This window comes from Aulonocara sp. 'chitande type north' Nkhata Bay, linkage group LG7, assembly GCF_057382095.1.
Source record: "Aulonocara sp. 'chitande type north' Nkhata Bay isolate Kocher_YH1m ecotype deep benthic linkage group LG7, A_spYH_male_GT1.1, whole genome shotgun sequence".
NCBI classification, from domain to species: Eukaryota; Metazoa; Chordata; class Actinopteri; order Cichliformes; family Cichlidae; genus Aulonocara; species Aulonocara sp. 'chitande type north' Nkhata Bay.
The window spans coordinates 12,129,963-12,146,431 of record NC_141350.1 but is presented as its reverse complement, the minus strand read 5'-3'; the positions used below and the strand labels follow the sequence as shown (position 1 = coordinate 12,146,431).

Sequence of the window (16,469 nt, the reverse complement as noted above, 5' to 3'; positions counted from 1 at the left end):
GTGCAGTCTCACAGACATCGGATTTTACTGAGGATTTTATTTAGTGCCAGCAAGCTTTCTGGGCCTGAGTAGCTCAGCTGGTAGGGCATCAGCCTTTTAATCTGCGGGTCTGGGCTTCAAGTCCCTGTTCAGGCTGTCATACAGTCAGTGTTGATAATGATCCTTTTTCCACTTGCTCTTTCAGCCCAGAAGTGTATGTCAATGTTTGGGCTTCCCTGTTTGCTGTAGTTCAAGCGAACTGGCAAAGCTCCACTGTAGTTTATCTTTTTGAGCTTGTGTCAGATTTAATAAATCCTTATCCAGCTCTACAGGCTGAGAAAAGCACGTGATACACCATTGCCCACTTAATTAGGACATCGAAGCCTTACAAGTGCATTTTGCTGTCTGACTATCTCAGTGGGTCAGTTCCAGTTTAACTACAGGTATATCATTCAGCAGAAGCAAGTTTAACTTTAGTATCCGAATTTATTAGAGGTCTTGGATTGTCACAGAAAGGACCTGTGGAACACATACATTAAACTGTTTGCTCATCTGTCTTCACACATGTATGAATTTAAGTGACACCTCATTCTTAATCCATAGGCTTTAATATAAATATAACTATAACAGCTTCAATTCTTCTAGGAAATCTTTCCACAAGATTTCGAAGTGTGTTTATGGGAATCTTGCCATTCTTCCAGAATCACATTTGTGAGGTCAGACACTGATGTTGGACAAGATGGCCTGGCTCACAGTCTCCACTCTAATTCATCCCAAAGGTGTTCTGTCGTGTTCAGTTCAGGAATCTGTGCAGGCCAGTCAAGTTATTCCGCACCAAACTAGCTCGTCCATATCTTTATGGACCTTGTTTTGTGCATTGGTGAACAGTCATGTTGGAAGAGCAAGGGGTCATCCCCAAACTGTTCCACACAAAGTTCCAAAATATCTTGGTATGCTGAAACAGTGAGAATTCCTTTAACTGGAATTAAGGGGCTGAACCCAACTCCTAATAAAAAACAACCCCACACTATAATCTCCACTCCACCAAACTTTACACTCAGCACAGTGCAGTCAGACAAATACTGTTCCCCTGGCAACCAACAAACCCAGACTCATTCATTAGATTGCCAGACAGAAACGTGTGATTCGTCACTCCAGGGAACACATCTCCACTGCTCTTGAGTCCAGTGGGGGCGTGCTTTACACCACTGCATGTGATGATTTGCATTGTACTTGGTGATGTAAGGCTTGGATGCAGCTGCTCAGCCATCGAAACCCATTCCATAACTCTACACAGTGCTCTTGAGGTATTCTTAAAGCCACCTGACGTTTGGAGGGCTGTGGCAATCGACTAGGAAGTTGGCGACCTCTGCGCATTATGAGCCTCAGCATCTGCTGACCCCGCTCTGCATTTTTTATGTGGTCTACCACTTCCTGGATGAATTGCCAGTCGCTTCCACTTTTGTTACACCACTAGCATTTGAATGTGGAATATTTTGTTCTGAGGAAATTTCATGGCTGTACTTATTGCACTGGTTTGCGTCCTATCAGAGTTCTAGGCACAACAAAAATCTCATATATAGCAAAACCATGCATGACAGTGATGGTGTGCCACTGCATTTGATTATTTTCATATATAAAAACAACAGTCTGGTTTGGCTGCTCAGCTCAAGAGAGTGTTTAAGGGCTTGCCTTTAGTAAATGAAGTAGAGTGCTAAATCTAATGTGTGAAATTACAGTGTCTGTCATTTAAATTCAAAAACATGTTGGGAAAAGCAGAAGAATTTCTAAATAAGAGAACTATTTGTCACGGTCCGGGTCAGCGGCCGTGTGAAGAGTGGAAGGAGGACTCAAACGCAGCACTATTTCAGACGTGAAGGGTGATTTATTGACAATACCAAACATAAAGTGGAGATGGCAAAACTGAACTAAGGACGAACTAAACTGGGAGAAACTACACAAAGGAGTGGCAAACCTGAACATGAAGGGAGAACAGCAGGGAGAGCACGCAGAGGATTTCACAGGGTATGAACACAGACGACGCGACGAGGAGCAGAGGAAAACACACACTATAAGTACACAGAGAGACACTGGGAAATCACACACAGGTGGGAGACACAGCTGGACCTGGTTAACCTGACGAGACAGGGGAACACTGACACCAGGGACCAATAGAGGGAGCACAAGCTCAGAACCCAGTACCTAAAATCCCAAAACACAAACCATCCCAAAACAGCCCATGAATAATAAAGAGAATAATAACAATAAAGAACACAAACACAAAGTCACTGAGTCATGGTCGCAGGACCATGACACTATTACCTTTTTCCTGGGGTTTGCTCATGAGTCAGCCCTGCACTCTCAGAAATAGGGGTACCAAAGTGTACCAAAAAGGGTACAAATGCTTGTCACTGGGGGTGTTCCTTTTTGAAGGACATTTCTGTACCCTTTAGGCTTGGTACATTTTTGTACCTTATAAAGTTGTACCATCTGAAGTACAATCATGTACTTTCCTAAGACATAAATGTACCTTCAAACTATAGTACAGAAATGTTCCCTTGAAAAGGGTACAATAGGGTACCTATGAGGGTACCCCCCCAGCGACAACCTATTTCGTACCTAAAGAGACAAAAATGTACCCCCAATAGTCCAAAATATTTGGTTATTTAACTATTTATTTTCGATAATAGAATCACATCAAAGCATTTAAACAACCACAGGAATACATCCTTGATTACATTCATACATTGCCATAGGACATGTTAAGAAAAATACATTCATTTAAAAAAAAGTAAACAATCACATAAAGACATTAAACACCTGGGGCCCGTTCTTCGTACGTCGCTTACTACATCCAAGATCAAATGACACATCCAAGATCAAATCATCGCGCTAACCGTGAGCTCGCTAATCCGGTTCCCCGAACACACCTGCTGTTGACGATTACTACAGCTGGACGCAGGAATGTAACATCACTGGGTGTCGTAAAAGGGGCTACGCATCGATAGTAGAAACATTGATCGGCAACCCGCTGATTGGTCGGCGAAAATGTCCAAGGGGCGTGCTCGGTATTTTCCGGCAGCAGAGCAAGAACTCATGAGTGAGGGATTACAGGAGTTTCAGAGTTTAATTAAAACGCAAGAGAACACTGCAAAGGCTGCAAAAGCAAGGAGAGAGGGCTGGCAGAAAGTTGCTGACAAATCAAACTCGTAGGTAATTTAATAATAATAATAATAATAATGGATTGGATTTATATAGCGCTTTCCAAGGCACCCAAAGCGCTTTACGATACCACTATTCATTCACTCCCACATTCACACACTGGTGGAGGCAGCTACGGTTGTAGCCAGGCTGCCATATCGCGCCATCGGCCCCTCTGGCCAACACCAGTAGGCGGTAGGGTAGATCTATCATATGACACTATATTGTCCAATATCATATGGCATTATATTATATTATAATATGTTATATTATATCCCCTTTCACATTAGAGCCACAACAGGACCCACAAGAACATGGGAACAAGTAAAAGTGGAATACAGGAGTATTCTACAGAATGGTAATATTTATCTCTTAGATTGCTTTGCGTCTCTTGGCAAGGTAATACTGGCCTGTAATACTCTGTTAGTTTGTTCATAACAGCAACCAAGAAAAGGGCAGAGGAAAAAAAGACAGGTGGTGGTCCTGCACCCCCTCGTCAACAAGTTGGTTAAGTAAATAATACCCTCACGGGAATATCGATATCTCTCTATGAGCACACTGTCGCGCTGAGCTAAAGGATCCTGTCTATCCCGCAATATACGCTGAATTCTGAGGACTCTCCTTATCAATCTTGCACCTTCCGCAATGGGTTGGTCGCGTATACGGACAGGACATGGCTGCGACAGGCTTCCCAAATCCACCTTCGCTTTTATAGCCGTGGTCTCTCATCTTGATTACACGAAGTAATTTACAATTACTACTCTGAAATATGAATTACATCTGTAATAATCACATACATGTAATAGAATGTTAATAGTTCATTTCCCTTTTTTAGGAAATGACCTGTATGTATCTGTGTGACATCAATAAAAGGATCAAGTGCTGCATTATCTTTAGTTACATTGATAATATTTATTTATGGTGAAACAGTGGAAAAATATCGCTGTTGCTTTCGTATAAATGAAGCGGACATACCTGCGTGGCCGCGATCTAATCCTGTTTACATAAAGTAAACCTGCTCCCGAGCAGGTTTACGCTTACGGCTCTGTTGCTATGACAGCAAGTCCCGGATGAGCTTCGGGGAACCGACTGATCCAGGATCACGCGAAATCGTCAACAATCTAATCCGGCTAACCTACTTAGCGAGGTACGAAGAACGGGCCCCTGAACACAATGTTTTGACGGATCACAGAGATGTCATGTATTTAAAAAACTGTCCACACAAATGTTTTGCTCTACTTCATCAAGCCAGAATATATATATGTCATATATATAGACAAAGTGGAAAATGTTCTTGCAATCACGTCACACAGAATACCTCAAGGACACAAACAGTCTATCATCAACTAAATAGGTGTCTAGAGCTTGAAAATCTAATTCATTTCCTGGATTGAACAGGATCCAGTCATTGTCAACTGCCACTTGGTAATCATGGAAATGACATTCATAAGTGCGAGGAAGTAACAGTTTCCCACACAATACCCAACAAGTATCAACATTCAAAATATACTTGATTTTAAAGAATATAGGTATGGCTTCAGTGTGTACATGGCCAACTACAAAAACATCCTCAAGTTCATATTTGACACTGCTGACAGATATAGCAGACACACGCTGAAGCACTTTATCCTGAAAATGCACATCTGTAAAACTCGCTATATTTTTGAAATATTGATGCTTGCTTTCATATCTCATACACCATAAAGGGCGAAGAGGACCATACATCAAAATCAGCCTTGGGTAGTGAATAAGGTAGTGACACTTGGGTGTTAAAACATTTCCAAAGACTTTTGTAGTCATTTCAAGAAATTCTTGAATAAGCAGGTTTAAATAAGCAAGCTCATCTTTTCTCACATTTGTAGCCATTACACGATCTACGATTTCTGAACATAATAAGAACACATGCCAATATGGAGTGCCAGGTGGAACATGGGGAGCCATTAAAAAAGGCAAGAGCCTGAAAAGGCACCATTTTTGACTGGCTGATCCAACTATGTTAGAATTTCGAAGCATCTTTTCCGTCAGTGGCACTGGTCTGTTCGGCTTGTCATTCCTCCCAAACTTCACATTTTTCAGCTCATCATTGATTTCATATATGGTGATGTGCTTTTCCCTGTGAGCTTTACAAATAACCAAGTTCATTACCAAAGGAATAACCCCCTCCAGCAAGTCGTGCATTACATCTGGGGGAAGAGACTGGGTCACATCAAAATAAGGCAGTGCATCAAATGTACAGTTACCATACACACCGTACAAAGCAGCACTCTCTGGGTTGTTTTCCACACAGTTTATGTGGTACTCATGTACTTTGGTTGTTCTAATAACAAAATGGTCCTCACAAAAGTGCTGTTGTATCTCCGAGTGCGAGGCCATACAAAATCGGCATATTCTGCCTGTATTGAAAGACATTGAGAAACGCCCAATCATATGAGCAGAAAGGTTGTCGCATGAAATGGTAGCAAGAGCAGCATGAACTGTGTGCTCTACTTCATCGACACAGATAGTGAAACCCTCTGTGGACAGCATCTTCAAGTCAGTTATCAAGGGCTGAAGTATAGTTTCAAGCCCACACTCTTTTAAATGTGAATGGCGAACCAGTAAGGCTAAATGAATGTGACTCAACTTTGAGCGATGTTTTCCACTTATGTTTCCTATAGTATAATAAAATGCACAGATTTTGTATTTATTTCGTTTTGCACCAAGTGGGTTCACAATTTCAAATTCATCTTCATAAAAATGAAGTCTTAGAGCTTGAGGATGGTCTTTGAAAAATGAGTGGTCTTTAAAATACATGCCATCTTTGTAATCAGTCAAAACATCATCATCTTGATTTCTGTGGTTATCCAGAACAATTTGTTCCCACACATCCTCCACCTGACAGTATTTGTTTAATACCTGTAGGATTGGAACATACGAATAACTACCAATTTTCACACCAGAATGGTCTCTTACTGTGTAACTGATAGGTTCTGTCATGTTCATTTTTGATTTGCAGTGTTCTTTTATCATAAATGGTGAACGAATTGAATCACATGCTTTCTGGAAAAAATCTGAAGTAGACAAAACCTGCTCAAGTTCTGGACAATCACTGAGGCGGAAACCATGTTTATCCAAATGATAACGAATAAACGAGTCGTAGTTTTCTTTAAAAAAACACAAAAGAAAACTAAGATCATCAACGATGTCTTGCTGAACAGAGTGTGGAAGGTTATTTTTTTCAGTACATTTGAGAATAAAGCTAAATAAATGATCTCCTAAATTATCAAGCAAACTGTCCATACTAGGTGGTGTGGGCTGCTGAACTGTGTGCGTCTCGTCTGAACTGTGTGTGTGTGGGTCTTCAACCTCTTTGTGTGCATGGTTTTCAAATCCATCTTCAACTACCTCAAGGCTATTCAAAACAGAGGGTTTGTGTTTGCGATACACATGGCGTCGAAAAGAGTGATACTTGGAAAAAGCTGCCTGGCAGTCATTTATTCCACAAGTGATGCTGAAATGAGGCTCATGTGCGTGTACTAACCCAACATGTATAATCAACTTCCTCAGAGTAAATGCCCTTTTTGAACATTTTGAACATTTGTGGAGTGGGGGCATATTTAATAGAGTTGGTTAAGTACCCTGGCGACACTTACTGGCAGGGGTTTGTCTCCCTGGTCTCCTATGTTGACAATGCAGTTCTGAAGAAAGACAAGTGTTTTCTTGAAGTATGCAGGGTAGGTCATGTTGAACATGAAGAAGGTGGAGAATGCTGAGATGTAGGCCTCATCCAGCGAGACCTTCTTCAGTGGCAAATCCTTGGTCATTTGAAGAACATTTTGAAGAACAGCAGTGAAGTTTTCGCTAAAGCGGCGACAGATGTTGTCTTGGCAGGGATGCATTAAATCAACCTCATAACACAACTGGAAATGAAAAGAGCAGAATAGACAAAAGAATGACATTTTACATTGAGGATTTAAATTTTTGACATGTTTAAAGACACAGACTGGAGATAAATGTAAAGTGCTTTAACCCGTGAACAAAAATTCTAAAGATAATGAACAGATCGATTAATCAGTTAGTACAGAAAATAATAATCAGATTTAGAGACAAAAAATCATTAGCTGTTTCCCCAATCATCTTAACAATTCTTACCCCTGCAGATGTCCCCAGGAATGGATATCTCTTTAATAGGTCCACAGTACACATTCCTTCAGCTACCTCTCGACGTCTCCATGCAAAGGTTTTTGTCATGCGGTCTTTCACCAGTGCTGTGTCAGGATGTAGCTTCTTGTGCTGATCATTTAGCACCTTGATATGAGCATCAACGGAGGCTGCATCTTCCCCCACAAAGCACGAATCCTTTGTCAAAACAGATATCAGTATTATCATAAGTAAAATCTGATAAGTTAATGTTACTCGAAATGCGGTAATTTGTACACCAAATGCTTTGAAAAAAAATGCAAAAATGTTGAATAGGAATTGCAAGTTGAGCTGACTTTTGTTAAATCAACTGTGAAGTTCCTTTTTCTATGTTAATGTTATCTGTTAACATGTTTCTTTCAATTAATGTTTACTTTTAGCTTTACAGTGAACATAATAAGACTACATATGTTACCTTAGCTCTTAAAGGCTGAGGGTGTGAGGACTTACGAGAGAGAGCTTCAGTCTCTTCAGACAGGAGCTGCTGGATTTCTCTGTGGTCCGATGTTTCTGCGTGCGTCCAAACTTTTCTTTAACCCGGTTCACTTCTTCGTTGCTGATTAGGGGAGCCCGTTCTGCTTTGAACTTTCTCTTGAGTTGGCTGTGCCAGGTGTCCTAGTTGTTTCAAATGTATATAAGTAGTTGATTATGTTTCTTTTATATTTCTATAAAAGAAACAAAAAAGGAGAGGTACTCACATAACCATTTCCGTGTACATCTCTTAAAGGATACTTCACAATCAGGGCTTTGATTACCTGGATGTAGTCTGAGTGGGTTGGGTACCTGTTTCAAACATAAGAAAGACAACCCACAGTGCACTGATTACTCTTATCCTTTCCTGGGGGCTTTTCTGTTCTTCAATTCTTCTAATCATATTGTTATTACCGTAAATAGTATGTTGTAGACCAATGTCAAATCAATGTAGCTAAAGTTGATTTTAATTTTTTAAAAATGGGCGTGGACAAACAGCCACATCTCTCCCAAACTTAATAACATAATAATAACAATAAGCTATCATTGTGAATCTGTCTATATTCCCCAAAAGGAAGTTACAATTAATTCTCTTGATTAATTGTTAATATAAATTAACTGGTAATATAAAAATGTAAGTAAGTGTACTCCCTGCACAGAGCTTACAGCTCTCATATTCGAAAATCCCACTAAGTAGGTGGAATGGTACAAATGTGTACCTTCCATTGTTTAAAATCCCTTTGAGCGGGAAACAAGTTAGATGGGATAAATTTTGCTTAGAAAACGATTTTGTTAATAGCTATATTTACATACTAGCATGTTTTGAGAAATTATTGATTTTTTTACATTTTTGTACACGGTTCGACACTATTTATTGATAAAACACTCGAATACGGCGGGCAGACAGACGTTGAACATTCCACCAACAGTCTAAATAGTCCACATTTGTACCTTTCTTTGTTTAAAACTTAGCTAACTGCTAGCTTTCGCCCATGTTAAATCTAGCTCTTCGGACTTTTGCTAACTCTACTGTAAAATTACACGTTGTAATTTTTATAAAAACACAAAATCACACCCGACTTACCTCTAAATCTTTGCGCCTCGTCGTCTGACACATCAATGCCTTCTTCCATCAACCTTTTAAGGAGCTCCTCCGTGGATAACCCCCTGAGAGTCATTTTCTGTGTCAACGCTAGTCAGCGCGGAGGCGGAGCACTCATCACTGCTGCCTTTTCGGCCTTTGGGATTAATGCGCGTTGCGAACTTGACACATGAAAATACAACATTGTGGTATTAATGCGCAGTTGTTTAGAAACCGTTATGCTGTCTTGGCGAACTATATTTGTAACTTACAAAATGTAGTCACCGTAACATAAAAATCTGCTTGACATTTTAACTTCCAAAGAACCTCGGTTTAACTTGATGTTGCAAATTCCATAAAAACCTCACAATTAATGAACAATTCTAGGATGTAGTTAAAGCAAAAAAGTAAAGTCCAAACATAACAGTAAAATGATTTCACGTTTTTGAAAGATTTAAAACATTAAAAAATTATAACTGGAACTTAATAAAATGGAAATGGACCAGTTTTTTTAACATCATTTGGTTGTGCCTGCATGTCATTGTGTGTGTGTTTTTTTTAAAATATAATTTAACATAACTTACACAAAGGTAGGTTACAGATATTCTTTGCATCATAGGATAATTTACGTACAGAGGAGAGGACCAACAGATTTGATTATAACATGTAGCTTTTATGAGCACACTCACATCTCATATGAATTTTACAATTAACCAGGCCCATCCAGATTTTCCCATGCTTTCCCATTACCACATTCTGCCACTGCAGTACAGGTCAAAATGGTACAGATTTGTACTTTATTTCAAATTGAACCTTTAAAGGGGCATTTCTGGACTTTTAAAGACCAGTATTGTACTTTTAAGGGAACATTTTAAAAAAATGTACCTATAGGTACAAAAATGTTCTTCTCTCGTACCTCTATTTCTGAGAGTGTGAACAAATGTTTCAAAAATATGTTTTCAAAAAATGTGACCAATCTTGTTTCTTTTTATTATATTTTTAATATAACAGAGACAATAAAAACAGCCCAACGTTTAAAATTTTCATAGGATTTCATTTGTAGTAAAATACCTTCAGGTAAATATGAATGCAGCAGCCACACAAGCCATCTCAATTTCATGCATAATGATGTTTGCAGTCACCGTTAAGTTCCTCTTGAATGTTTAACATCTTTATTGTTTGAAAACAGGTGCGGATGATGGAGAATTCCCTTTCCCAGCTCCATAATAAACCAATTGACATGCACAGGCATAAAGCTAGCATTAAGAAAAAAATAGAGGATGTTAGTATTGTTTCATGTAGATTCAGCCGTATAATCAATGCTCAAATTGCAGAAACTAACATAGAATCTGCGCTGTTTTGTCTAGAAACAGGTGTAAGCCATAATTCTACCCATTTAGCTTCCTTCTACTTGTATTTGTTTGTGCACACGCTAGGTAAATTGCACCCAGTTTCACACAGGATGGCATTCATAGGTGATAATCAGGCTCTCTGTATAGAAACGCAAGAACAAGCATTCTTTCAGGGTGCTCATTTCAATCTTTTACTAAATCATGAAGAGTTGTTTTTGTGTCTAAACCTAACCAGAAATGTTCTTCTTTTTGTTCTTTTTTAAAGTTTTTTAGAGCAGAATTACTCTGACATTTTTTTACCACCTTAAAACACATTGGTGATTGATCATTGGTGGTCCAAATAATTTAATGAATTTTAGAGTAAATAAAGCTATTTTTCCTACAAACTGTATAGTTGCAGGTTCCCATGGTTTCCTCTCTGACTGTACTCATTTGAGAATACTCTGACAAACGACTAATTTTAATGCTGTTACCCTGTGAAGTTCATAGATTTAAAGCTGAATTTCTGCTTTTGGATGAAAAGCAGAAGTTTTCTAATACCTGTAGCATCTTCTGCATCATCCAGTGCTAAAATGATCATAAATGAAACTAAAAACACCTGAATCCAGCTACCACTTGATCACTTTATGTGAGCCACTGCAAAAGCAAAAGGTTTTAATGCAGCTGCCCACTCCAAAGGGCCTTAATTTCCTCAGCAGATGTAGCTTTTTCTTTTTAACTGCAAATGGCTCTAACACACAGCTAAAGATAGTTATTTGACTTTATCTGCTCACCCTTTGCTGATGGATATCTTCAGATCAGCCCCTCTTTCTCTGCTACCGCCAAATAGCTCCATCGATTTTCTGAATTTAGACCCATTGCTCTCCAGTGCTTTTAGGTTTATATCACTAAGAGTCTCCTTTTACTTACTTTTACTCTGTCTTTACACTCTTCTTCTTTTCTTCTTTACTTGTCACTTTAATAATTACAGAAATAGTAATTTCAGGGTTGTGAGATGACTGGGACTGAGAAAAAGATTTGCTAGTATCTATTATTTGGTGTAGAATTGTTATCATGGCACAATGGAAGTGAGGCCTATGTGTCATAAACTATTGACCAGGTAAAGATAATGTCTGACAAGCAAAATGCTCGTTAATACTCACTAAGTGATTAGTGCCAAAGTCAGTATCTGCTGTTAAGTCAGTCTGGCTTCCTCAGCGGGCCACCCGACCTTTGAGCGCACTTATTCGACTTGCAGTTCAGGGATAAAACTAAATGCCAATTTGCTTCTGGCTAAAAATGTCAATGGGAAGCGTGACTAAGCAGAACTGAACACCTTTACTCTATGACCCACTGCATGAATGCCATTCTACTTACGTTGGAAGTGATCTTTGCCATTAAGCCTAAACTGCTAACTCAGATTATGTGCATGAAAACGTGGAAGCGTAACAATCCAGTGCAAATTCTCTTCACAATGACTCTCCACCGCTCATCGCTGTCAGCGGGCCAGCATTCTTCACCGTACGTGGCACGCTGGCTCTGGACTGCTGCGACGACAATTTGGGAAGTGAGCCACACACAGATTAATCTGTTCAGCATGAACCCCCAAATTCAGATGGGTGCAAATTTAAACGCAACCTGTGTTGTCACTAATCCTTTTTTAGACAAACAATGCAACCGTAAACAAAGTAAATGTGCTGCTATCGTTTGCTGACTGATGGTGGTTATGAAAAAAATGTGGATATTTTGAGATTGTGTAAATATTAATAAACTAGATTAAGTGTTTTTTTGAGGAGAAAAAAAAGTAACAGCCATACATGCAGGCAACAGCACAAAGCACAACTGAATGGAGCTGATCAGACTGTTTCTTGGACTCAGCTGCCCTCCTGTGGTTATTTTTAGAAATTAGTTTGTGTGATACTGACACACCTGTTCATACCTCCCGTAGTTCACTAGAACTCATAAAAACATAATGCGTCTGTGCAGATGAAATGATACCTTTAAAAACGTCTTGTAATACAACTTGTTGTCGCGGCTGTAAGACACGAGTTAATGCTGCAGTTTTTTGCTGCTCTGAGCTGGTTTTTAATAAATATTAATACATTTGTTCTGTTAACATAAACTTTGCTTTGGACTAACCCCACAGTGTGTTTATAACTCCCTCAGTTTTTAGTATTTAATCTTTACTGTCATGAATATTTATGTATGTTAATGCTATGTGAGCATTTTTTCTGAAGTCATCTGCTTCAGCAATAAAATCTGGTATTTCTTTTGGAGTTTGATGCACTGAATCCCAATATGTCAGTTAAGTTGACCTTTCTTTTCTTTTGATAAGAAAGAAAAGACATTTGTCATTTATCACTGCTGAACATTGTGTGGATGAGTTTTAATCATACATTCTAAGCTCCGGTTTCTTCGTGTTTCACCTTTTTTCATTGTGTAAAAATATTAAAAAGTTCTATATAGAGCAGACTTAATTTTAACACATATTGGGATATTCAAGCTCAGTTCACATAAACAAAAGTAAAACTAAAAACTCAGCTGAATTATTCATTTTTAGAACCCAGTCTGCAAGACCAGGTTATGATGTCATATCTAGGTGGGATGTTCATACTTGATACAGTTTCTGTTCACCTCGGCCCAATTTCATAAAAATTGGATGACTAGTTTAGAGAGAGTGGCCATCTGAAAATTGGCTTATACCCCAGAAATGTTAATAATTTCTGGTTTCAATTTGGAACGTTTAGTCTTAGAACTGACATAGCTGCATTTTGACTGTAATAATAAAAATTTTGGAGCCTGGAGCCTATCCCAGCTGCCATAGAGGGTGAGGCAGGCTACACCTGGACAGGTCACCAGTCTGTCACGTGGGCAACAGCCTAAGTAGAGCAGTCTACACCTCCTTCCCAGCCACCTCCTCCAGCGTGTCCTGGGCCTGCCCTGCGGTCTCCTCCCAGTGGGACTTGGCTGTAACACCTCACCCAGTAGGCGCTCAAGAGACATCCTTGTGAGATTTCCAAACCACCTCAACTAGCTCCTTTTGATGTGGTGGTGTAATGACTATACTCTGAGCCCCTCTCGGACGGCTCAACTCCTCGCCCTATGTCCAAGTTAAAGGCCAGCCATCCTTCGGAGAAAGCTAATTTTCGCTGCTTGTATCCGCCATCTCATTCTTTCAATCACCACTCAAACCTCATGACCATAGGTGAGGGTGGGGACGTAGATCAAATGGTAAATTGAAAGCTTTCCTTTGCGCCCAGCTCTCCCTTCACCACAACAGACCGGTACAGCGTCCGCATCACTGCAGCTGTAGCATCAGTCCTGTCTGTTGATCTTCCGCTCATTTCTCCCCTCACTCGTGAACAAGAGCCTGAGATATTTAAACTCCTCCACTTGGAGCAGCTACTTGTCCGTGACCCTGAGTGGCCACTCCACCCTTTTCTGTGTGAGGACCATTCAATTCAATTCAATTTTATTTATATAGCGCCAAATCACAACAAAAGTCGCCTCATGGCGCTTCATAGATACAGAGAAAAACCCAACAATCATATGACCCCCTATGAGCAAGCACTTTGGCGACAGTGGGAAGGAAAAACTCCCTTTTAACAGGAAGAAACCTCCGGCAGAACCAGGCTCAGGGAGGGGCGGCCATCTGCTGCGACCGGTTGGGGTGAGAGAAGGAAGACAGGATAAAGACATGCTGTGGAAGAGAGACAGAGGTTAATAACAGATATGATTCAATGCAGAGAGGTCTATTAATACATAGTGAGTGAGAAAGGTGACTGGAAAGGAAAAACTCAATGCATCATGGGAATCCCCCGGCAGCCTACATCTATTGCAGCATAACAAAGGGAGGATTCAGGGTCACCTGGTCCAGCCCTAACTATATGCTTTAGAAAAAAGGAAAGTTTTAAGCCTAATCTTAAAAGTAGAGATAGTGTCTGTCTCCCGAATCCAAACTGGAAGCTGGTTCCACAGAAGAGGGGCCTGAAAACTGAAGGCTCTCCCTCCCATTCTACTTTTAAATACTCTAGGAACAACAAGTAGGCCTGCAGAGCGAGAGCGGAGCGCTCTAATAGGGTGATATGGTACTACAAGGTCATTAAGATAAGATGGGGCCTGATTATTTAAGACCTTGTATGTGAGGAGCAGGATTTTGAATTCAATTCTGGATTTAACAGGAAGCCAATGAAGGGAAGCCAAAACAGGAGAAATATGCTCTCTCTTTCTAGTCCCTGTCAGGACTCTTGCTGCAGCATTTTGGATTAGCTGAAGGCTTTTCAGTGAGTTTTTTGGACATCCTGATAATAATGAATTACAGTAGTCCAGCCTGGAAGGCCTCAGACTTGGAGGTCACCACCTGATGACCATCAGCCAAAAGCAGAGATGAGATTCTGAGACTGCTAGAGTGAAAACCTTCTGCCTCTTGGCTACACCTAGAAGTTCTGTCCATAAAAATTATGAATATAATCAGTGACACAGTGCAGCCCTGGCAGAGTCAAACACCCAGATAAGGATCAAATGGCTTGTAGTAATGGGCCAGACACCCCATACTCCCGAAGCACCGACAACATAATAGTCCAAATGACATCAATAGTATACAGCTTTGTGATCTAATGGAAAAAAGCTTGTTAACTTTTTTCAGGAGTTGTCCAACTTCTTTCAGGTCAACTCTACTTCAAAATGACTAATGAGTCAATAATTTCTCCTGACACAGAGGATTCTGCTGTTTCACTGATGTGTTAGACCATTTCCTGCTTTTGACATTTCTGATTGCTGTTTGCTCATAATTTGCTCAGAAAATTGCTCCTTGATGTCTTCTGAAATTTATCGAATCTTCTTGAGAAATTCAGTGTCGAGGGCGCTTAATTTTGTCAACCACCATCGGCTTTGAGTGATGCTTTTCAAATGTTTTTCACATTGAAGTATGCTATTAGCACAAGACAAGAAGGACTCTAATTAGTGTATAGCAGTGGCGTTTACTGGAGTTTGCATAGTCTTCTCCAACCTTTGCGTGTGTGTGTGCATTGGGACTGTTTGTTTTCCTCCAGCCTGCAGGCGTGCAGCATATCAGCTCAATTATCTTTACTGTCCTATAGTGATTAATTCAATCGCTGCCGGGCATGAAGAACAACAGAAAACAAAGAATACAAAACTAATTTTCTATGCAAATGCGTATTCTACTATTAGTTCTCCATCAGCAGCTCAAGTTCTAGATAATATTTGACCCAGCAGTCTTGCTGTGTGACCCCGGATTTAGCTCTCTGAAAACATAATCAACAGCATTCTTCACATTCAGCACACACTCTCTGCCGAGCCCACGTTTGTAGCATAGGTCAGAGGATGAATATCACACACAAAAGAGCCGTTACACAACATCAGACCCCTGCAGTAAAGTCATCTTGGCAGTTAGTCAACGCTGTTAAAGTCTGCATGCATACTGTGAGCGGACATGTTGTGTGAAGTATGCCGTACTCTATGTTAAGCAGACATTGGTAAAACTGTTTGAGTAAAGCCTGTGTTAAAAGGCAAAAATCAAGTTAAGTAATGTTTGTAATAGTTTAAAGTATGTTCTCAGACATATAAGGTCAAAGCTACTTTTAGTGAAGTGGATTCTTTTTCTCCAGATGAATTTAGTGAGGATGATGTAATGCAGTTTTACTGCACGGATAAAATGTAACTGTCAGTGACTCAGACAAAAAATGTTTGAATGTTCTCATAAAGTTATATAAAATCAATCTAATATGTTCATGTAAATCTGTGTAATAACAGAAATGTCATGTATTCCTGTTGCTAATCATTAGCCAAATTCTAATTATTTGCTTCTCATGTACACTCACTCATTTAATGGCTCAATCATATGGAGCAGTTTGGGGTTCATTGTCATGTCAGCAAAGATGCAGAGATGCAACCAGCTCTGCACACTGAGCGGCAACCTCTCCATCACTGAGAGTCTGTTGTGTTGTTCTCGGCTCCATATTTAACCTCAGGCTCACTTAAGTCTTGCTTTCAGTCCTGAACTCTCACCCTAAAAGGCAAACAGCCTTTCACTTCTGATACCCTAAGACTCTAAAATAGTCTTCTGTCCCACCACTAATATTTAATAAGATTTTAAGGCCCACCTACAACCCCTAGCTGTCATTTCAGTCCATCGCTTCACATATTTTATGTCACATCTTTTTTTTTTTTACTTCTGCATTTAGAAGAGCTTATCCAGTTCACGCTGA

The 16,469-nt window shown here is 39.9% G+C and overlaps 1 protein-coding gene across 1 annotated transcript; it reads right to left on the bottom strand.

Moving 5' to 3' along the window:
* Nucleotides 1–1,860: 1,860 nt before the first annotated feature.
* On the bottom strand, nucleotides 1,861–9,008 carry LOC147324654 (sterile alpha motif domain-containing protein 3-like). Its single transcript, XM_086302725.1, has 6 exons — nucleotides 8,915–9,008; nucleotides 8,550–8,568; nucleotides 8,058–8,142; nucleotides 7,810–7,974; nucleotides 7,312–7,518; nucleotides 1,861–7,079 (listed from the first exon to the last, which is right to left on the bottom strand). The coding sequence occupies exons 1-6, from the start codon at nucleotides 9,006–9,008 to the stop codon at nucleotides 6,777–6,779; spliced, it is 873 nt and encodes a 290-aa protein (XP_086158851.1). The 3' UTR covers nucleotides 1,861–6,776.
* Between the last annotated feature and the right edge of the window lie 7,461 nt (nucleotides 9,009–16,469).